This window comes from Coregonus lavaretus (genome assembly GCF_964263955.1).
Source record: "Coregonus lavaretus genome assembly, chromosome: 22".
NCBI classification, from domain to species: domain Eukaryota; kingdom Metazoa; phylum Chordata; class Actinopteri; order Salmoniformes; family Salmonidae; genus Coregonus; species Coregonus lavaretus.
Genome location: NC_140009.1, coordinates 99,395 through 124,923, shown reverse-complemented (window position 1 = coordinate 124,923; position 25,529 = coordinate 99,395). Strand labels below are relative to the sequence as shown.

General features: G+C 46.0%; 1 protein-coding gene across 1 annotated transcript in view; it reads left to right on the top strand.

Annotated features, from left to right (window-relative positions):
- Positions 1-25,529, top strand: part of LOC311150201 (3-hydroxyacyl-CoA dehydrogenase type-2-like) — a 36,421-nt gene that overhangs the window by 7,975 nt on the left and 2,917 nt on the right. Inside the window, exons 3-5 of the mRNA XM_084187543.1 lie at positions 17,085-17,249; positions 20,738-20,866; positions 21,804-21,912. Coding sequence (XP_084043669.1) covers positions 17,085-17,249; positions 20,738-20,866; positions 21,804-21,912 — 403 coding nt within the window. The remainder of the gene's footprint in view (positions 1-17,084; positions 17,250-20,737; positions 20,867-21,803; positions 21,913-25,529) is intronic.

The following is a 25,529-nucleotide window of genomic DNA, read 5'->3' as shown; positions in this document are numbered from 1 at the left end:
TTGACGGGGGGGGGTAGTAGTCCACGAGCGGTCTTTCAATCACTCATGAGTGAATGCGCTTTTCAGATCAGTTCGGAGCCGCGCGTGTGCACATTCGTTGATAGTCTTTACTAGTTAGTGAGTTATTAGCCCAATTATACTGTAGATAAGTATAGGTCAGCAATGGGGAGTTACTGTTTCCTACAAGAGAACAAAACGTGGAGGCTACATTTCAAGCTGTCTTTGAAAAGCCAGTCAGGTAAAATGCTTATGTCTTAATTAAAGGGGCAGTGTTGTGTTTTGATTAAGGCTTGAATATGCAAATAAGACAATAGGCAGAGGGTTAGCCTACATGGTCTAATTCTCTGTATGGTAATAATTAACTTTATTTTGTAAAGTTGTTTCTTGCATCATACAGTCAGCTATTTGGCCCCTGCTGTTACAGACCAAGTAAAAAGCGTTAATTAATGTCAAGCCCTTCATCATTTTAAGAAGTCTCATGCAATATAGGCCTGCACTGAACACCACATATAGGCTACTGTCGGCTAGATCATAGAAATCAAAAGCTATTTCCATGTGAAAATGTAATGGGATTTGCTCCATTGGTTTGGTTGGTAGGTGTACATTATGCTCAGATAGCCACAATAACCTGTTGGCTACTGTCTAAAACTGTCAGGATACAGCCTGTTGGCTACTGTCTAAAACTGTCAGGGTACAGCCTGTTGGCTACTGTCTAAAACTGTCAGGATACAGCCTGTTGGCTACTGTCTAAAACTGTCAGGATACAGCCTGTTGGCTACTGTCTAAAACTGTCAGGATACAGCCTGTTGGCTACTGTCTAAAACTGTCAGGAAACAGCCTGTTGGCTACTGTCTAAAACTGTCAGGATACAGCCTGTTGGCTACTGTCTAAAACTGTCAGGATACAGCCTGTTGGCTACTGTCTAAAACTGTCAGGATACAGCCTGTTGGCTACTGTCTAAAACTGTCAGGATACAGCCTGTTGGCTACTGTCTAAAACTGTCAGGATACAGCCTGTTGGCTACTGTCAGGATACAGCCTGTTGGCTACTGTCTAAAACTGTCAGGATACAGCCTGTTGGCTACTGTCAGGATACAGCCTGTTGGCTACTGTCAGGATACAGCCTGTTGGCTACTGTCAGGATACAGCCTGTTGGCTACTGTCTAAAACTGTCAGGGTACAGCCTGTTGGCTACTGTCTAAAACTGTCAGGATACAGCCTGTTGGCTACTGTCAGGATACAGCCTGTTGGCTACTGTCTAAAACTGTCAGGGTACAGCCTGTTGGCTACTGTCTAAAACTGTCAGGATACAGCCTGTTGGCTACTGTCTAAAACTGTCAGGATACAGCCTGTTGGCTACTGTCTAAAACTGTCAGGATACAGCCTGTTGGCTACTGTCTAAAACTGTCAGGATACAGCCTGTTGGCTACTGTCTAAAACTGTCAGGATACAGCCTGTTGGCTACTGTCTAAAACTGTCAGGATACAGCCTGTTGGCTACTGTCAGGATACAGCCTGTTGGCTACTGTCTAAAACTGTCAGGATACAGCCTGTTGGCTACTGTCTAAAACTGTCAGGGTACAGCCTGTTGGCTACTGTCTAAAACTGTCAGGATACAGTCTGTTGGCTACTGTCAGGATACAGCCTGTTGGCTACTGTCTAAAACTGTCAGGATACAGCCTGTTGGCTACTGTCTAAAACTGTCAGGGTACAGCCTGTTGGCTACTGTCAGGATACAGCCTGTTGGCTACTGTCTAAAACTGTCAGGGTACAGCCTGTTGGCTACTGTCTAAAACTGTCAGGGTACAGCCTGTTGGCTACTGTCTAAAACTGTCTGGATACAGCCTGTTGGCTACTGTCTAAAACTGTCAGGGTACAGCCTGTTGGCTACTGTCTAAAACTGTCAGGGTACAGCCTGTTGGCTACTGTCTAAAACTGTCAGGATACAGCCTGTTGGCTACTGTCTAAAACTGTCAGGGTACAGCCTGTTGGCTACTGTCTAAAACTGTCAGGATACAGCCTGTTGGCTACTGTCTAAAACTGTCTGGATACAGCCTGTTGGCTACTGTCTAAAACTGTCAGGATACAGCCTGTTGGCTACTGTCTAAAACTGTCAGGGTACAGCCTGTTGGCTACTGTCTAAAACTGTCAGGGTACAGCCTGTTGACTACTGTCTAAAACTGTCAGGGTACAGCCTGTTGGCTACTGTCTAAAACTGTCAGGATACAGCCTGTTGGCTACTGTCTAAAACTGTCAGGATACAGCCTGTTGGCTACTGTCTAAAACTGTCAGGGTACAGCCTGTTGGCTACTGTCTAAAACTGTCAGGATACAGCCTGTTGGCTACTGTCTAAAACTGTCAGGGTACAGCCTGTTGGCTACTGTCTAAAACTGGCAGGATACAGCCTGTTGGCTACTGTCTAAAACTGTCAGGATACAGCCTGTTGGCTACTGTCTAAAACTGTCAGGATACAGCCTGTTGGCTACTGTCTAAAACTGTCAGGATACAGCCTGTTGGCTACTGTCTAAAACTGTCAGGGTACAGCCTGTTGGCTACTGTCTAAAACTGTCAGGATACAGCCTGTTGGCTACTGTCTAAAACTGTCAGGATACAGCCTGTTGGCTACTGTCTAAAACTGTCAGGGTACAGCCTGTTGGCTACTGTCTAAAACTGTCAGGATACAGCCTGTTGGCTACTGTCTAAAACTGTCAGGATACAGCCTGTTGGCTACTGTCTAAAACTGTCAGGATACAGCCTGTTGGCTACTGTCTAAAACTGTCAGGATACAGCCTGTTGGCTACTGTCTAAAACTGTCAGGATACAGCCTGTTGGCTACTGTCTAAAACTGTCAGGATACAGCCTGTTGGCTACTGTCTAAAACTGTCAGGATACAGCCTGTTGGCTACTGTCTAAAACTGTCAGGATACAGCCTGTTGGCTACTGTCTAAAACTGTCAGGATACAGCCTGTTGGCTACTGTCTAAAACTGTCAGGATACAGCCTGTTGGCTACTGTCTAAAACTGTCAGGGTACAGCCTGTTGGCTACTGTCTAAAACTGTCAGGATACAGCCTGTTGGCTACTGTCTAAAACTGTCAGGATACAGCCTGTTGGCTACTGTCTAAAACTGTCAGGATACAGCCTGTTGGCTACTGTCTAAAACTGTCAGGGTACAGCCTGTTGGCTACTGTCTAAAACTGTCAGGATACAGCCTGTTGGCTACTGTCTAAAACTGTCAGGGTACAGCCTGTTGGCTACTGTCTAAAACTGTCAGGATACAGCCTGTTGGCTACTGTCTAAAACTGTCAGGATGTTGGCTACTGTCTAAAACTGTCAGGATACAGCCTGTTGGCTACTGTCTAAAACTGTCAGGGTACAGCCTGTTGGCTACTGTCTAAAACTGTCAGGGTACAGCCTGTTGGCTACTGTCTAAAACTGTCAGGATACAGCCTGTTGGCTACTGTCTAAAACTGTCAGGATACAGCCTGTTGGCTACTGTCTAAAACTGTCAGGATACAGCCTGTTGGCTACTGTCTAAAACTGTCAGGGTACAGCCTGTTGGCTACTGTCTAAAACTGTCAGGGTACAGCCTGTTGGCTACTGTCTAAAACTGTCAGGATACAGCCTGTTGGCTACTGTCTAAAACTGTCAGGATACAGCCTGTTGGATACTGTCTAAAACTGTCAGGATACAGCCTGTTGGCTACTGTCTAAAACTGTCAGGATACAGCCTGTTGGCTACTGTCTAAAACTGTCAGGGTACAGCCTGTTGGCTACTGTCTAAAACTGTCAGGGTACAGCCTGTTGGCTACTGTCTAAAACTGTCAGGATACAGCCTGTTGGCTACTGTCTAAAACTGTCAGGATACAGCCTGTTGGCTACTGTCTAAAACTGTCAGGGTACAGCCTGTTGGCTACTGTCTAAAACTGTCAGGGTACAGCCTGTTGGCTACTGTCTAAAACTGTCAGGGTACAGCCTGTTGGCTACTGTCTAAAACTGTCAGGATACAGCCTGTTGGCTACTGTCTAAAACTGTCAGGGTACAGCCTGTTGGCTACTGTCTAAAACTGTCAGGGTACAGCCTGTTGGCTACTGTCTAAAACTGTCAGGGTACAGCCTGTTGGCTACTGTCTAAAACTGTCAGGATACAGCCTGTTGGCTACTGTCTAAAACTGTCAGGGTACAGCCTGTTGGCTACTGTCTAAAACTGTCAGGATACAGCCTGTTGGCTACTGTCTAAAACTGTCAGGGTACAGCCTGTTGGCTACTGTCTAAAACTGTCAGGATACAGCCTGTTGGCTACTGTCTAAAACTGTCAGGGTACAGCCTGTTGGCTACTGTCTAAAACTGTCAGGGTACAGCCTGTTGGCTACTGTCTAAAACTGTCAGGATACAGCCTGTTGGCTACTGTCTAAAACTGTCAGGGTACAGCCTGTTGGCTACTGTCTAAAACTGTCAGGATACAGCCTGTTGGCTACTGTCTAAAACTGTCAGGATGTTGGCTACTGTCTAAAACTGTCAGGATACAGCCTGTTGGCTACTGTCTAAAACTGTCAGGATACAGCCTGTTGGCTACTGTCTAAAACTGTCAGGATACAGCCTGTTGGCTACTGTCTAAAACTGTCAGGATACAGCCTGTTGGCTACTGTCTAAAACTGTCAGGGTACAGCCTGTTGGCTACTGTCTAAAACTGTCAGGGTACAGCCTGTTGGCTACTGTCTAAAACTGTCAGGATACAGCCTGTTGGCTACTGTCTAAAACTGTCAGGATACAGCCTGTTGGCTACTGTCTAAAACTGTCAGGATACAGCCTGTTGGCTACTGTCTAAAACTGTCAGGGTACAGCCTGTTGGCTACTGTCTAACACTGTCAGGATACAGCCTGTTGGCTACTGTCTAAAACTGTCAGGATACAGCCTGTTGGCTACTGTCTAAAACTGTCAGGATACAGCCTGTTGGCTACTGTCTAAAACTGTCAGGATACAGCCTGTTGGCTACTGTCTAAAACTGTCAGGATACAGCCTGTTGGCTACTGTCTAAAACTGTCAGGGTACAGCCTGTTGGCTACTGTCTAAAACTGTCAGGGTACAGCCTGTTGGCTACTGTCTAAAACTGTCAGGGTACAGCCTGTTGGCTACTGTCTAAAACTGTCAGGATACAGCCTGTTGGCTACTGTCTAAAACTGTCAGGATACAGCCTGTTGGCTACTGTCTAAAACTGTCAGGATACAGCCTGTTGGCTACTGTCTAAAACTGTCAGGATACAGCCTGTTGGCTACTGTCTAAAACTGTCAGGATACAGCCTGTTGGCTACTGTCTAAAACTGTCAGGATACAGCCTGTTGGCTACTGTCTAAAACTGTCAGGGTACAGCCTGTTGGCTACTGTCTAACACTGTCAGGATACAGCCTGTTGGCTACTGTCTAAAACTGTCAGGGTACAGCCTGTTGGCTACTGTCTAAAACTGTCAGGGTACAGCCTGTTGGCTACTGTCTAAAACTGTCAGGATACAGCCTGTTGGCTACTGTCTAAAACTGTCAAATCAAATCAAATTTTATTGGTCACATGCGCCGAATACAACAGGTGCAGACATTACAGTGAAATGCTTACTTACAGCCCTTAACCAACAGTGCATTTATTTTAAACAAAAAAAAGTAAGAATAAAACAACAACAAAAAAAGAGCAGAAGTAAAATAAAGTGACAGTAGGGAGGCTATATATACAGTAAAATAAAGTGACAGTAGGGAGGCTATATATACAGGGGGGTACCGTTGCAGAGTCAATGTGCGGGGGCACCGGCTAGTTGAGGTAGTTGAGGTAATATGTACATGTGGGTAGAGTTAAAGTGACTATGCATAAATACTTAACAGAGTAGCAGCAACGTAAAAAGGATGGGGTGGGGGGGCAGTGCAAATAGTCCGGGTAGCCATGATTAGCTGTTCAGGAGTCTTATGGCTTGGGGGTAGAAGCTGTTGAGAAGTCTTTTGGACCTAGACTTGGCACTCCGGTACCGCTTGCCGTGCGGTAGCAGAGAGAACAGTCTATGACTAGGGTGGCTGGAGTCTTTGACAATTTTGAGGGCCTTCCTCTGACACCGCCTGGTATAGAGGTCCTGAATGGCAGGGAGCTTTGCCCCAGTGATGTACTGTGCCGTACGCACTACCCTCTGTAGTGCCTTGCGGTCAGAGGCCAAGCAGTTGCCATACCAGGCGGTGATGCAACCAGTCAGGATGCTCTCGATGGTGCAGCTGTAGAATTTTTTGAGGATCTGAGGACCCATGCCAAATCTTTTTAGTCTCCTGAGGGGGAATAGGCTTTGTCGTGCCCTCTTCACGACTGTCTTGGTGTGTTTGGACCATGATAGTTCGTTGGTGATGTGGACACCAAGGAACTTGAAGCTCTCAACCTGTTCCACTACAGCCCCGTCGATGAGAATGGGGGCGTGCTCAGTCCTCTTTTTTTTCCTGTAGTCCACAATCATCTCCTTTGTCTTGGTCACGTTGAGGGAGAGGTTGTTGTCCTGGCACCACACGGCCAGATCTCTGACCTCCTCCCTATAGGCTGTCTCATCGTTGTCGGTGATCAGGCCTACCACTGTTGTGTCGTCGGCAAACTTAATGATGGTGTTGGAGTCGTGCCTGGCCATGCAGTCATGGGTGAACAGAGAGTACAGGAGGGGACTGAGCACGCACCCCTGAGGGGCCCCCGTGTTGAGGATCAGTGTGGCAGATGTGTTGTTACCTACCCTTACCACCTGGGGGCGGCCCATCAGGAAGTCCAGGATCCAGTTGCAGAGGGAGGTGTTTAGTCCCAGGATCCTTAGCTTAGTGATGAGCTTAGAGGGCACTATGGTGTTGAATGCTGAGCTGTAGTCAATGAATAGCATTCTCACGTAGGTGTTCCTCTTGTCCAGGTGGGAAAGGGCAGTGTGGAGTGCGATAGAGATTGCATCATCTGTAGATCTGTTGGGGCGGTATGCAAATTGGAGTGGGTCTAGGGTTTCTGGGATTATGCTGTTGATGTGAGCCATGACCAGTCTTTCAAAGCACTTCATGGCTACAGACGTCAGTGCTACGGGTCGGTAGTCATTTAGGCAGGTTATCTTAGAGTTCTTGGGCACGGGGACTATGGTGGTCTGCTTGAAACATGTTGGTATTACAGACTCAGTCAGGGACATGTTGAAAATGTCAGTGAAGACACTTGCCAGTTGGTCAGCACATGCTCGGAGTACACGTCCTGGTAATCCGTCTGGCCCTGCGGCCTTGTGAATGTTGACCTGCTTAAAAGTCTTACTCACATCGGCTACGGAGAGCGTGATCACATAGTCATCCGGAACAGCTGGTGCTCTCATGCATGCTTCAGTGTTGCTTGCCTCGAAGCGAGCATAGAAGTGGTTTAGCTCGTCTGGTAGGCTTGTGTCACTGGGCAGCTCGCGGCTGTGCTTCCCTCTGTAGTCTGTAATAGTTTTCAAGCCCTGCCACATCCGACGAGCGTCAGAGCCAGTGTAGTATGATTCAATCTTAGTCCTGTATTGACTCTTTGCCTGTTTGATGGTTCGTCGGAGGTCATAGCGGGATTTCTTATAAGCGTCCGGGTTAGAGTCCCGTTCCTTGAAAGCGGCAGCTCTACCCTTTAGCTCAGTGCGGATGTTTCCTGTAATCCATGGCTTCTGGTTGGGGTATGTATGTACGGTCACTGTGGGGACGACATCATCGATGCACTTATTGATGAAGCCAGTGACTGATGTGGTGTACTCCTCAATGCTGTCTGAAGAATCCCGGAACATGTTCCAGTCTGTGCTAGCAAAACAGTCCTGTAGCTTAGCATCTGCGTCATCTGACCACTTTTTTATTAACCGAATCACTGGTGCTTCCTGCTTCAGTTTTTGCTTATAAGCAGGAATCAGGAGGATAGAGTTATGGTCAGATTTTCCAAATGGAGGGCGAGGGAGAGCTTTGTATGCGTCTCTGTGTGTGAAGTAAAGGTGGTCTAGAGTTTTTTTCCCTCTGGTTGCACATTTAACATGCTGGTAGAAATTAGGTAGAACGGATTTAAGTTTCCCTGCATTAAAGTCCCCGGCCACTAGGAGCGCTGCATCTGGATGAGCGTTTTCCTGTTTATTAATGGCCTTGTACAACTCATTCAGTGCAATCTTAATGCCAGCATTGGTTTGTGGTGGTAAATAGACAGCTATGAAAAATATAGATGAAAACTCTCTTGGTAAATAGTGTGGTCTACAGCTTATCATAAGATACTCTACCTCAGGCGAGCAAAACCTCGAGACTTCCTTAGTATTTGATTTTGTGCACCAGCTGTTGTTTACAAATATACACAGACCGCCGCCCCTTGTCTTACCAGAGTCAGACGTTCTGTCCTGCCGATGTAGCGTATAGCCTGCTAGCTGAATGTTATCATTGTTGTCGTTCAGCCACGACTCTGTGAAACATATTACAGTTTTTAATGTCCCGTTGGTAGGATAACCGTAATCTTAACTCGTCCATTTTATTCTCAAAAGATTGAACGTTGGCTAGTAGGATTGATGGGAGAGGCAGTTTACTCGCTCGCCGTCGGATCCTTACAAGGCACCCGGATCTGCGTCCGCGATATCTCCGTCTCTTCCTCACGCGAATGACGGGGATCTGGGCCTTGTCGGGTGTCTGTAGGATATCCTTCGCGACCGCCTCGTTGAAGAAAAAATCTTCGTCCAATGCGAGGTGAGTAATCGCTGTCCTGATATCCAGAAGCTCTTTTTGGTTATAAGAGACGATGGCAGAAACATTATGTACAAAATAAATTACAAATAACGCGGAAAAACACACATAATAGTACAATTGGTTAGAGGGCTGTAAAACGGCAGCCATCTTCCCGGCGCTGTTCTGTGGAGTATACAGCCTGTTGGATACTGTCTAAAACTGTCAGGGTTCAGCCTGTTGGCTACTGTCTAAAACTGTCAGGGTACAGCCTGTTGGCTACTGTCTAAAACTGTCAGGGTACAGCCTGTTGGCTACTGTCTAAAACTGTCAGGATACAGCCTGTTGGCTACTGTCTAAAACTGTCAGGATACAGCCTGTTGGCTACTGTCTAAAACTGTCAGGGTACAGCCTGTTGGCTACTGTCTAAAACTGTCAGGATACAGCCTGTTGGCTACTGTCTAAAACTGTCAGGGTACAGCCTGTTGGCTACTGTCTAAAACTGTCAGGATACAGCCTGTTGGCTACTGTCTAAAACTGTCAGGGTACAGCCTGTTGGCTACTGTCTAAAACTGTCAGGATACAGCCTGTTGGCTACTGTCTAAAACTGTCAGGGTACAGCCTGTTGGCTACTGTCTAAAACTGTCAGGGTACAGCCTGTTGGCTACTGTCTAAAACTGTCAGGATACAGCCTGTTGGCTACTGTCTAAAACTGTCAGGATACAGCCTGTTGGCTACTGTCTAAAACTGTCAGGATACAGCCTGTTGGCTACTGTCTAAAACTGTCAAGGTTCAGACTCAGTGTTCACTGGAAAAACGTGCGCTGGAAGTTGCACAAAATTCTCACAATGTTCAAGTTTCCGCTCACAAGACTTAAAATTTGCTCAGTCTCCCAAGAAATTAGAGGGAACATTGCTCCTAACCCAAATCTCTGTCATAACCCTAGCCCTGTCATAACCCTGGCCCTGCCATAACCCTAGCTCTGTCATAACCCTAGCCCTGTCATAACCCTAGCCCTGTCATAACCCTAGCATAACCCTAGCCCTGTCATAACCCTGGCTCTGTCATAACCCTAGCTCTGTCATAACCCTAGCTCTGTCATAACCCTAGCCCTGTCATAACCCTAGCCCTGTCATAACCCTAGCATAACCCTGGCCCTGTCATAACCCTGGCCCTGTCATAACCCTGGCCCTGTCATAACCCTGGCCCTGTCATAACCCTGGCCCTGTCATAACCCTGTCATAACCCTAGCCCTGTCATAACCCTAGCCCTGCCATAACACTAGCCCTGTCATAACCCTAGCCCTGTCATAACCCTAGCCCTGTCATAACCCTAGCCCTGTCATAACCCTAGCCCTGTCATAACCCTAGCCCTGTCATAACCCTAGCTCTGTCATAACCCTAGCCCTGTCATAACCCTAGCCCTGTCATAACCCTAGCTCTGTCATAACCCTGTCATAACCCTAGCTCTGTCATAACCCTGGCTCTGTCATAACCCTAGCCCTGTCATAACCCTAGCCCTGTCATAACCCTAGCCCTGTCATAACCCTAGCCCTGTCATAACCCTGTCATAACCCTAGCCCTGTCATAACCCTAGCCCTGTCATAACCCTAGCTCTGTCATAACCCTAGCCCTGCCATAACCCTAGCCCTGTCATAACCCTAGCCCTGTCATAACCCTAGCTCTGTCATAACCCTGGCCCTGTCATAACCCTGGCCCTGTCATAACCCTAGCATAACCCTAGCCCTGTCATAACCCTAGCATAACCCTGGCCCTGTCATAACCCTAGCCCTGTCATAACACTAGCCCTGTCATAACCCTAGCATAACCCTGGCCCTGTCATAACCCTAGCCCTGTCATAACCCTGTCATAACCCTGGCTCTGTCATAACCCTAGCCCTGTCATAACCCTAGCCCTGCCATAACCCTAGCTCTAACCCAAATCTCTTTCTCTCCCCTACTCTTTACCCCCTACTCTGTACTCTTTACCCCCTACTCTTGACCTTTTACCCCCTACTCTTTACATTTTACCCCCTACTCTTTACCTTTTACCCCCTGCTCTTTACCCCCTACTCTTTACCTTTTACCCCCTGCTCTTTACCCCCTACTCTTTACCTTTTACCCCCTACTCTTGACCTTTTACCCCCTACTCTTGACCTTTTACCCCCTACTCTTTACATTTTACCCCCTACTCTTTACCTTTTACCCCCTGCTCTTTACCCCCTACTCTTTACCTTTTACCCCCTGCTCTTTAACCCCTGCTCTTTACCCCCTACTCTTTACCCCCTGCTCTTTACCCCCTACTCTTTACCCCCTGCTCTTTACCCCCTACTCTTTACCCCCTGCTCTTTACCCCCTACTCTTTACCTTTTACCCCCTACTCTTTACCCCCTACTCTTTACCCCCTGCTCTTTAATCCCTGCTCTTTCCCCCCTGCTCTTTACCCCCTGCTCTTTACCCCCTGCTCTTTACCCCCTGCTCTTTACCCCCTACTCTTTACCCCCTGCTCTTTACCCCCTACTCTTTACCTTTTACCCCCTACTCTTTACCCCCTACTCTTTACCTTTTACCCCCTGCTCTTTAACCCCTGCTCTTTACCCCCTACTCTTTACCCCCTGCTCTTTACCCCCTGCTCTTTACCCCATACTCTTTACCCCCTGCTCTTTACCTTTTACCCCCTACTCTTGACCTTTTACCCCCTACTCTTGACCTTTTACCCCCTACTCTTTACATTTTACCCCCTACTCTTTACCTTTTACCCCCTGCTCTTTACCCCCTACTCTTTACCTTTTACCCCCTGCTCTTTAACCCCTGCTCTTTACCCCCTACTCTTTACCCCCTGCTCTTTACCCCCTACTCTTTACCCCCTGCTCTTTACCCCCTACTCTTTACCCCCTGCTCTTTACCCCCTACTCTTTACCTTTTACCCCCTACTCTTTACCCCCTGCTCTTTAATCCCTGCTCTTTCCCCCCTGCTCTTTCCCCCCTGCTCTTTACCCCCTGCTCTTTACCCCCTGCTCTTTACCCCCTGCTCTTTACCCCCTGCTCTTTACCCCCTACTCTTTACCTTTTACCCCCTACTCTTTACCTTTTACCCCCTGCTCTTTAACCCCTGCTCTTTACCCCCTACTCTTTACCCCTTGCTCTTTACCCCCTGCTCTTTACCCCATACTCTTTACCCCCTGCTCTTTACCTTTTACCCCCTGCTCTTTAACCCCTACTCTTTACCCCCTGCTCTTTACCCCCTACTCTTTACCTTTTAACCCCTGCTCTTTACCACCTACTCTTTACCCCCTGCTCTTTACCCCCTGCTCTTTACCCCCTGCTCTTTACCCCCTGCTCTTTACCCCCTACTCTTTACCCCCTGCTCTTTACCCCCTGCTCTTTACCTTTTACCCCCTACTCTTTACCCCCTGCTCTTTACCCCCTGCTCTTTAACCCCTGCTCTTTACCCCCTGCTCTTTAACCCCTACTCTTTACCCCCTGCTCTTTACCTTTTAACCCCTGCTCTTTACCCCCTACTCTTTACCCCCTGCTCTTTACCTTTTACCCCCTGCTCTTTACCCCCTACTCTTTACCCCCTACTCTTTACCCCCTACTCTTTACCCCCTGCTCTTTACCTTTTACCCCCTGCTCTTTAACCCCTACTCTTTACCCCCTGCTCTTTACCCCCTGCTCTTTACCTTTTACCCCCTGCTCTTTACCCCCTACTCTTTACCCCCTGCTCTTTACCCCCTGCTCTTTACCCCCTACTCTTTACCTTTTACCCCCTGCTCTTTACCCCCTACTCTTTACCCCCTACTCTTTACCTTTTACCCCCTGCTCTTTACCTTTTACCCCCTACTCTTTACCCCCTACTCTTTAACCCCTGCTCTTTAACCCCTGCTCTTTAACCCCTGCTCTTTAACCCCTGCTCTTTAACCCCTGCTCTTTACCCCCTACTCCTTACCCCCTACTCTTTACCTTTTACCCCCTGCTCTTTAACCCCTACTCTTTACCCCCTACTCTTTACCCCCTACTCTTTACCCCCTACTCTTTACCTTTTACCCCCTGCTCTTTAACCCCTGCTCTTTACCCCCTACTCTTTACCTTTTACCCCCTGCTCTTTACCCCCTACTCTTTACCTTTTACCCCCTACTCTTTACCCCCTGCTATTTACCTTTTACCCCCTGCTCTTTACCCCCTACTCTTTACCCCCTGCTCTTTACCCCCCGCTCTTTACCCCCTGCTCTTTACCCTTTACCCCCTGCTCTTTACCCCCTGCTCTTTACCCCCTGCTCTTTACCCCCTACTCTTTACCCCCTGCTATTTACCTTTTACCCCCTGCTCTTTACCCCCTGCTCTTTACCCCCTGCTCTTTACCCCCTGCTCTTTACCTTTTACCCCCTACTCTGTACCCCCTGCTCTTTACCTTTTACCCCCTACTCTTTACCCCCTACTCTTTACCTTTTACCCCCTACTCTGTACCCACTACTCTTTACCCCCTGCTCTGTACTCTGTACCCCCTACTCTTTACCTTTTACCCCCTACTCTGTACCCCCTACTCTTTACCCCCTGCTCTGTACTCTGTACCCCCTACTCTTTACCCCCTGCTCTGTACTCTTTACCCCCTACTCTTTACCTTTTACCCCCTACTCGGTACGCTTTACCCCCTACTCTGTACTCTTTACCCCCTACTCTGTACTCTTTACCCCCTACTCTGTACTCTTTACCCCCTACTCTGTACTCTTTACCCCCTACTCTGTACTCTTTACCCCCTACTCGGTACTCTTTACCCCCTACTCGGTACTCTTTACCCCCTACTCGGTACTCTTTACCCCCTACTCTGTACTCTTTACCCCCTACTCGGTACTCTTTACCCCCTGCTCTGTACTCTTTACCCCCTGCTCTGTACTCTTTACCCCCTACTCGGTACTCTTTACCCCCTACTCTGTACTCTTTACCCCCTACTCTGTACTCTTTACCCCCTACTCTGTACTCTTTACCCCCTACTCTGTACTCTTTACCCCCTACTCTGTACTCTTTACCCCCTACTCGGTACTCTTTACCCCCTACTCTGTACTCTGTACCCCCTGCTCTTTACCCCCTGCTCTTTACCCCCTACTCTTTACCCCCTGTTCTTCACCCCTTATTCTCCCCCCCCCACTCTGTACTCCCTGCCCCCTACTCTACTGTTTATCCCTACTCTGTACCCCCTACTCTTTACCCCCTACTCGGTACTCTTTACCCCCTACTCGGTACTCTTTACCCCCTACTCGGTACTCTTTACCCCCTACTCGGTACTCTTTACCCCCTACTCGGTACTCTTTACCCCCTACTCGGTACTCTTTACCCCCTACTCGGTACTCTTTACCCCCTACTCGGTACTCTTTACCCCCTGCTCTGTACTCTTTACCCCCTACTCGGTACTCTTTACCCCCTACTCGGTACTCTTTACCCCCTACTCGGTACTCTTTACCCCCTACTCGGTACTCTTTACCCCCTACTCGGTACTCTTTACCCCCTACTCGGTACTCTTTACCCCCTACTCGGTACTCTTTACCCCCTACTCTGTACTCTTTACCCCCTACTCTTTACCCCCTACTCTGTACCCCCTACTCTTTACCCCCTACTCTGTACTCTTTACCCCCTACTCTGTACTCTTTACCCCCTACTCTGTACTCTTTACCCCCTACTCTGTACTCTTTACCCCCTACTCTGTACTCTTTACCCCCTACTCTGTACTCTTTACCCCCTACTCTGTACTCTTTACCCCCTACTCTGTACTCTTTACCCCCTACTCGGTACTCTTTACTCGGTACTCTTTACCCCCTACTCTTTACACCCTACTCTTTACCCCCTACTCTGTACTCGTTACCCCCTGCTCTGTACTCTTTACCCCCTGCTCTGTACTCTTTACCCCCTACTCGGTACTCTTTACCCCCTACTCTGTACTCTTTACCCCCTACTCTGTACTCTTTACCCCCTACTCTGTACTCTTTACCCCCTACTCTTTACCCCCTACTCTGTACTCTTTACCCCCTACTCTTTACCCCCTACTCTGTACTCTTTACCCCCTACTCTTTACCCCCTACTCTGTACTCTTTACCCCCTACTCTTTACCCCCTACTCTGTACTCTGTACCCCCTACTCTTTACCCCCTACTCTGTACTCTTTACCCCCTACTCTGTACTCTTTACCCCCTACTCTGTACTCTTTACCCCCTACTCTGTACTCTTTACCCCCTACTCGGTACTCTTTACCCCCTACTCTGTACTCTTTACCCCCTACTCTGTACTCTTTACCCCCTACTCTGTACTCTTTACCCCCTACTCTGTACTCTTTACCCCCTACTCTGTACTCTTTACCCCCTACTCTGTACTCTTTACCCCCTACTCTGTACTCTTTACCCCCTACTCTGTACTCTTTACCCCCTACTCTGTACTCTTTACCCCCTGCTCTTTACCCCCTACTCTTTACCCCCTGTTCTTCACCCCTTATTCTCCCCCCCCCACTCTGTACTCCCTGCCCCCTACTCTACTGTTTATCCCTACTCTGTACCCCCTACTCTTTACCCCCTACTCGGTACTCTTTACCCCCTACTCGGTACTCTTTACCCCCTACTCGGTACTCTTTACCCCCTACTCGGTACTCTTTACCCCCTACTCTGTACTCTTTACCCCCTACTCTGTACTCTTTACCCCCTACTCTTTACCCCCTACTCTGTACCCCCTACTCTTTACCCCCTACTCTGTACTATTTACCCCCTACTCTGTACTCTTTACCCCCTACTCGGTACTCTTTACCCCCTACTCTGTACTCTTTACCCCCTACTCTGTACTCTGTACCCCCTACTCTTTACCCCCTACTCTGTACTCTTTACCCCCTACTCTGTACTCTGTACCCCCTACTCTTTACCCCCTACTCTGTACTCTTTACCCCCTACTCTTTACCCCCTACTCTGTACTCTTTACCCCCTACTCTTTACCCCCTACTCTGTACTCTGTACCCCCTACTCTTTACCCCCTACTCTTTACCCCCTACTCGGTACTCTTTACCCCCTACTCTGTACTCTTTACCCCCTACTCTTTACCCCCTACTCTGTACTCTTTACCCCCTACTCTTTACCCCCTACTCTGTACTCTTTACCCCCTACTCTTTACCCCCTACTCTGTACTCTTTACCCCCTACTCTTTACCCCCTACTCTGTACTCTGTACCCCCTACTCTTTACCCCCTACTCTGTACTCTTTACCCCCTACTCTGTACTCTTTACCCCCTACTCTGTACTCTTTACCCCCTACTCTGTACTCTTTACCCCCTACTCTGTACTCTTTACCCCCTACTCGGTACTCTTTACCCCCTACTCGGTACTCTTTACCCCCTACTCGGTACTCTTTACCCCCTACTCGGTACTCTTTACCCCCTACTCGGTACTCTTTACCCCCTACTCGGTACTCTTTACCCCCTACTCGGTACTCTTTACCCCCTACTCGGTACTCTTTACCCCCTACTCGGTACTCTTTACCCCCTACTCGGTACTCTTTACCCCCTACTCTGTACTCTTTACCCCCTACTCGGTACTCTTTACCCCCTACTCGGTACTCTTTACCCCCTACTCGGTACTCTTTACCCCCTACTCTGTACTCTTTACCCCCTACTCGGTACTCTTTACCCCCTACTCGGTACTCTTTACCCCCTACTCGGTACTCTTTACCCCCTACTCTGTACTCTTTACCCCCTACTCTGTACTCTTTACCCCCTACTCTGTACTCTTTACCCCCTACTCTGTACTCTTTACCCCCTACTCTGTACTCTTTACCCCCTACTCTGTACTCTTTACCCCCTACTCTGTACTCTTTACCCCCTACTCTGTACTCTTTACCCCCTACTCTGTACTCTTTACCCCCTACTCTGTACTCTTTACCCCCTACTCTGTACTCTTTACCCCCTACTCGGTACTCTTTACCCCCTACTCTGTACTCTTTACCCCCTACTCTGTACTCTTTACCCCCTACTCTGTACTCTTTACCCCCTACTCTGTACTCTTTACCCCCTACTCTGTACTCTTTACCCCCTACTCTTTACACCCTACTCTTTACCCCCTACTCTGTACTCTTTACCCCCTACTCTGTACTCTTTACCCCCTACTCTGTACTCTTTACCCCCTACTCTGTACTCTTTACCCCCTACTCTGTACTCTTTACCCCCTACTCTGTACTCTTTACCCCCTACTCTGCACTCTTTACCCCCTACTCTGCACTCTTTACCCCCTACTCTGTACTCTTTACCCCCTACTCTTTACCCCCTACTCTGTACTCTTTACCCCCTACTCGGTACTCTTTACCCCCTACTCGTCTTTCAGGAGTACTTTGCTCAGTTTGGGAAACTTCTAAACCCCGCCCCTCTGTGTGTCCTGGTTGCCTAGGTAACGTCAGAGGCAGATGTGCGTTCTGCGGTGGAGCTGGCCCGGCAGCGGTTTGGGAAGCTGGACCTGGCGGTGAACTGTGCTGGCATCGCCGTTGCCGTCAAGACTTATAACTTCAAAAAGGATGTTCCCCACAGTCTAGAAGACTTCACTAGAGTCATCACTGTAAGACACTGCCTACTGCACCTACTAGTTAGACTGGTTATTAAAACATGATGTAGTATACACTGCATGGCCAAAAGGATGTGGACACCTGCTCGTCCAACATCTCATTCCAAAATCATGGCCATTAATATGGAGTTGGTCCCCCCTTTGCTGCTATAACAACCTCCACTCTTCTGGGAAGGCTTTCCACTAGATGTTGGAACATTGCTGGGGGGACTTGCTTCCATTCAGCCACAGGAGCATTAGGGAGGTCGGGCGCTGATGTTGGGCGATTAGGCCTGGCTCGCAGTCGGCGTTCCAATTCATCCCAAAGGTGTTTTATGGGGTTGAAGTCAGGGCTCTGTGCAGGCCAGTCAAGTTCTACCACACCGATCTCGACAATCCGTTTCTGTATGGATCTCACTTTGTGCACGGGGGCATTGTCATGCTGAAACAGGAAAAGGCCTTCCCCAGACTGTTGCCACAAAGTTGGAAGCATAGAATCATCTAGAATGTCATTGTATGCTGTAGCGTTAAGACTTCCCTTCAGTGGAACTAAGGGGCCTAGCCCGAACCATGAAAAACAGCCCCAGACCATTATTCCTCCTCCACCAAACGTTACAGTTGGCACTATGCATTGGGACAGGTAGTGTTCTCCTGGCATCTGCCAAACCCAGATTCGTCCCTCCGACTGCCAGATGGTGAAGTGGGATTAATCACTCCAGAGAACGCCTTTCCACTGCTCCAGAGACCAATGGCGGCGAGCTTTACACCACTCCAGCCGACGCTTGGCAATGCGCATGGTGATCTTAGGCTTGTGTGCGGCTGCTCGGCCATGGAAACCCATTTCATGAAGCTCCCGACGAACAGTTCTTGTGCTGACGTTGCTACCAGAGGCAGTTTGGAACTCGGTAGTGAGTGTTGCAACCAATGACAGACAATTTTTACACGCTTCAGCACTCAGCGGGCCCGTTCTGTGAGCTTTTGTGGCCTACCACGTCGAGGCTGAGCCGTTGTTGCTTCTAGACGTTTCCACTTCACAATAACAGCACTTACAGTTGACCGGGGCAGCTCTAGCAGGGCAGAAATTTGACGAACTGACTTGTTGGAAAGGTGGCATCCTATGACGGTGCCATGTTGAAAATCACTGAGCTTTTCAGTAAGGCCATTCTACTGCCAATGTTTGTCTATGGAGATTGCATAGCTGTATGCTTGATTTTATACACTTGTCAGCAACTGTGTGTCTGAAATAGACGAATCCACTAATTTGAAGGTGTGTCCACATACTTTTGTATATATAGTGTACATGAAATGTCAACATGACACATTCTCAGTATGAATGAGCACATCTAATTAGGGTTTGAAATGACTGAAATGGTTTCCAAATACAGCAACGATCAAATTATAAACGACTTACTATAAGATTTCACCTTTCTTATAGCTGTAAAATAAATATGATCATACTTAGTGACTGTATAATATTGGCACTATTTCATATAACTGACAATAGATAATCTTCTCCTAAACGTCCACTGAGCGGCGCAGAGACACCGTGCAAATGTGTGCAGTGATTTCATCAGCCTGTGTCGAAGAGAAAGTGGTCTTAGTACAATTCTATTAAATTATTTAGTATTTTTTCATGTTGAGAGCTCTAAATCCTCTGAATATCACAGCAAGATGAAACTATACTGAACAAAAATATAAACGCAACATGTAAACTGTATGTCCCATGTTTCATGAGCTGAAATAAAAGAACCCAGAAATGTTCCATACGCACAAAAAGCGTATTTCTCTCAAATTTTGTGCGCAAATTTGTTTACATCCCTGTTAGTGAGCATTTCTCCTTTGCCAAGATAATCCATCCACCTGGCAGGTGTGGCATATCAAGAAGCTGATTAAACAGCATGATCATTACACAGGTGCACCTTGTGCTGGGGGACAATAAAAGGCCACTAAAATGTGCAGTTTTGTCACAACACAATGCCACAGATGTCTCTAGTTTTGAGGGAGCGTGCAATTGGCATGTTGACTGCAGGAAAGTTGTTGCCAGAGAATTTAATGTGCATTTCTCTACCATAAGCCGCCTCCAACGTCGTTTTAGAGAATTTTGCAGTACGTTCAACCGGCCTCACAACCGCAGACTAGGTATAACCACGCCAGTCCAGAACATCCACATCCGGCTTCTTCACCTGTGGTATCGTCTGAGACCAGCCACCCAGACAGCTGATGGAACTGAGGAGTATTTCTGTCTGTAATAAAGCCTTTTGTGGGGAAAAACTCATTCTGATTGGCTGGGCCTGGCTCCCCATTGGCTGGGCCTGGCTCCCAAGTGGGTGGGCCGATGCCCTCCCAGACCCACCCATGGCTGCATCCCTGCCCAGTCATGTGAAATCCATAGATTAGGGCCTAATGAATTGATTTCAAATGACTGATTTCCTCATATGAACTAACTTAGTAAAATCGTTAATTGTTGCATTTTATATTTTTGTTCAGTATAGTATTGTTGCATCCACTGGACTCTCCCGTTTTCATATGCGCTATTTGAGGCGCAGCTGAGTTTCACAGACACAGAAAATTGTTCCTTTTGTCTGGATTGGCCAGAAAATGTGACATGTCACTCCCTATGCAAATGTGGCGTGTGAAACCAGACACTCCTCTCCAGGGGAGAGCAGACAGGTTGGCCTTTCTGACACTATAAGACACGGGACCCTACGACGTTCACAGTCGGAACCGGTCCAGAACCGTTCAAAGCCCTCCAAATAGGGGACTTAACATCTAAAGCCTTGTTCACATAGGCAGTTTGAAGAGACTCCCAAAAAAAAAAAAGCACATGGAATTAGATATTTCAAAGGACCTTCGTAGGTGGTTTGAAAGCCGATACAAATCTGAATCCTTTCCATGTGACTTGTCTGAACGGTCAAATCTGATTGATTTGCCCTCAAGTGGTTTTTATTGTCATATCTTGTTGCTTGCTAGCGACTCTGACAGTCTGACAAGAGGATGTGGTAGCCAACTAGCTTGTTGATTAGTGAATGTGCTAGTAAGCTAAACCGCTAGCTAGTTGACTGCTGTGGCTAGACAAAAAGAACTGAAAGTTGGATCATCTTATCCTTTGAGGCTTTAAAAGAGTTCTAACACTATGATTTAGAACATTCAAAGTAACTGGGGAACGTCCATGGCAGGCATTGTCACCTTAGCTGGCTGCATAACTTCTGAGTGACGGGAAGCAGGAGCACCACCACCAATCACCCTACCACTGCGCACACATCCGTCGTTACCATGAGAACTAGCTTAGCCATGCCAGCAAATGACTGCTGTCTGAACACACACATCTGATTTTGTTCACTTCTAACTTGTTTGGGCATTCTGTATTCCACAACGGATTTGAGAAACCAAACTGATTTGAGCATTAAGGCCTGCAGTGTGAACAAAGCTTTAGAGATATATTTTAAAAGCATACCCATTTTTTAAATTTCACATACAAACTTTCTGTGTGTGTGTGTGTGTAGGTGAACATTGCGGGGACCTTTAATGTGATCCGATTGGCTGTTGGTGAGATGGGGAAGAACGAACCGGACGCAGACGGACACAGAGGCTGCATCATCAACACCGCTAGTGTAGCAGCCTATGATGGACAGGTAGACACACCTGTACCTGTACTAACAACATGAGCATGCTAACAGCCTATGATGGACAGGTAGACACACCTGTACTAACAACATGAGCATGCTAACAGCCTATGATGGACAGGTAGACACACCTGTACTAACAACATGAGCATGCTAACAGCCTATGATGGACAGGTAGACACACCTGTACTAACAACATGAGCATGCTAACAGCCTATGATGGACAGGTAGACACACCTGTACTAGCAACATGAGCATGCTAACAGCCTATGATGGACAGGTAGACACACCTGTACTAACAACATGAGCATGCTAACAGCCTATGATGGACAGGTAGACACACCTGTACTAACAACATGAGCATGCTAACAGCCTATGATGGACAGGTAGACACACCTGTACTAGCAACATGAGCATGCTAACAGCCTATGATGGACAGGTAGACACACCTGTACTAACAACATGAGCATGCTAACAGCCTATGATGGACAGGTAGACACACCTGTACTAACAACATGAGCATGCTAACAGCCTATGATGGACAGGTAGACACACCTGTACTAACAACATGAGCATGCTAACAGCCTATGATGGACAGGTAGACACACCTGTACTAGCAACATGAGCATGCTAACAGCCTATGATGGACAGGTAGACACACCTGTACTAGCAACATGAGCATGCTAACAGCCTATGATGGACAGGTAGACACACCTGTACTAACAACATGAGCATGCTAACAGCCTATGATGGACAGGTAGACACACCTGTACTAGCAACATGAGCATGCTAACAGCCTATGATGGACAGGTAGACACACCTGTACTAACAACATGAGCATGCTAGCAGCCTATGATGGACAGGTAGATACACCTGTACTAGCAACATGAGCATGCTAACAATCACTGACATGGAAGCTAGACAGCACTGACCATTCTCCCCCCAGGTGGGCCAGGCAGCGTACTCTGCATCTAAAGGAGGCATCGTAGGAATGACTCTACCCATCGCTAGAGACCTGGCACCCATGGGCATCAGAGTGGTTACTATAGCACCCGGTCGGTACACACACTGTTTACACACACACACACTGTATACAGACATACACACACACACACTGTTTACAGACATACAGTACACTATATACATACATACATTATACTATATACAGACACACAGTACACTATATACAGACACACAGTACACTATATACAGACATACAGTACACTATATACAGACACACAGTACACTATATACAGACACACAGTACACTATATACAGACACACAGTACACTATATACAGACACACAGTACACTATATACAGACACACAGTACACTATATACAGACACACAGTACACTATATACAGACACACAGTACACTATATACAGACACACAGTACACTATATACAGACACACAGTACACTATATACAGTACACTATATACAGACACACAGTACACTATATACAGTACACTATATACAGACACACAGTACACTATATACAGACACACAGTACACTATATACAGACACACAGTACACTATATACAGACACACAGTACACTATATACAGACACACAGTACACTATATACAGACACACAGTACACTATATACAGACATACAGTACACTATATACAGACATACAGTACACTATATACAGTACACTATATACAGACACACAGTACACTATATACAGACACACAGTACACTATATACAGACATACAGTACACTATATACAGACACACAGTACACTATATACAGACACACAGTACACTATATACAGACACACAGTACACTATATACAGTACACTATATACAGACACACAGTACACTATATACAGACACACAGTACACTATATACAGACACACAGTACACTATATACAGACACACAGTACACTATATACAGACACACAGTACACTATATACAGACACACAGTACACTATATACAGACATACAGTACACTATATACAGACATACAGTACACTATATACAGACACACAGTACACTATATACAGTACACTATATACAGACACACAGTACACTATATACAGACACACAGTACACTATATACAGTACACTATATACAGACACACAGTACACTATATACAGACACACAGTACACTATATACAGACACACAGTACACTATATACAGACACACAGTACACTATATACAGTACACTATATACAGACACACAGTACACTATACACAGTACACTATATACAGACACACAGTACACTATATACAGACACACAGTACACTATATACAGACACACAGTACACTATATACAGTACACTATATACAGACACACAGTACACTATATACAGACACACAGTACACTATATACAGACACACAGTACACTATATACAGACATACAGTACACTATATACAGACATACAGTACACTATATACAGACACACAGTACACTATATACAGACACACAGTACACTATATACAGACACACAGTACACTATATACAGACACACAGTACACTATATACAGTACACTATATACAGTACACTATATACAGACACACAGTACACTATATACAGACACACAGTACACTATATACAGTACACTATATACAGACACACAGTACACTATATACAGACACACAGTACACTATATACAGACACACAGTACACTATATACAGACACACAGTACACTATATACAGACACACAGTACACTATATACAGTACACTATATACAGACACACAGTACACTATATACAGTACACTATATACAGACACACAGTACACTATATACAGACACACAGTACACTATATACAGTACACTATATACAGACACACAGTACACTATATACAGTACACTATATACAGACACACAGTACACTATATACAGACACACAGTACACTATATACAGTACACTATATACAGACACACAGTACACTATATACAGTACACTATATACAGACACACAGTACACTATATACAGACACACAGTACACTATATACAGACACACAGTACACTATATACAGTACACTATATACAGACACACAGTACACTATATACAGACACACAGTACACTATATACAGACACACAGTACACTATATACAGACACACAGTACACTATATACAGTACACTATATACAGACACACAGTACACTATATACAGTACACTATATACAGTACACTATATACAGACACACAGTACACTATATACAGTACACTATATACAGACACACAGTACACTATATACAGACACACAGTACACTATATACAGACACACAGTACACTATATACAGACACACAGTACACTATATACAGACACACAGTACACTATATACAGTACACTATATACAGACACACAGTACACTATATACAGACACACAGTACACTATATACAGTACACTATATACAGACACACAGTACACTATATACAGACACACAGTACACTATATACAGACACACAGTACACTATATACAGTACACTATATACAGACACACAGTACACTATATACAGACATACAGTACACTATATACAGACACACAGTACACTATATACAGACACACAGTACACTAAATACAGACACACAGTACACTATATACAGACACACAGTACACTATATACAGACACACAGTACACTATATACAGTACACTATATACAGACACACAGTACACTATATACAGACACACAGTACACTATATACAGACACACAGTACACTATATACAGACATACAGTACACTATATACAGACACACAGTACACTATATACAGACACACAGTACACTATATACAGTACACTATATACAGACACACAGTACACTATATACAGACACACAGTACACTATATACAGACACACAGTACACTATATACAGACACACAGTACACTATATACAGACACACAGTACACTATATACAGACACACAGTACACTATATACAGACACACAGTACACTATATACAGACATACAGTACACTATATACAGACACACAGTACACTATATACAGACACACAGTACACTATATACAGACACACAGTACACTATATACAGACACACAGTACACTATATACAGACACACAGTACACTATATACAGACACACAGTACACTATATACAGACACACAGTACACTATATACAGACACACAGTACACTATATACAGTACACTATATACAGACACACAGTACACTAAATACAGACACACAGTACACTATATACAGACACACAGTACACTATATACAGACACACAGTACACTATATACAGTACACTATATACAGACACACAGTACACTATATACAGACACACAGTACACTATATACAGACACACAGTACACTATATACAGACATACAGTACACTATATACAGACACACAGTACACTATATACAGACACACAGTACACTATATACAGTACACTATATACAGACACACAGTACACTATATACAGACACACAGTACACTATATACAGACACACAGTACACTATATACAGACACACAGTACACTATATACAGACACACAGTACACTATATACAGACACACAGTACACTATATACAGACACACAGTACACTATATACAGACATACAGTACACTATATACAGACATACAGTACACTATATACAGACACACAGTACACTATATACAGTACACTATATACAGACACACAGTACACTATATACAGACACAGTACTATATACAGAC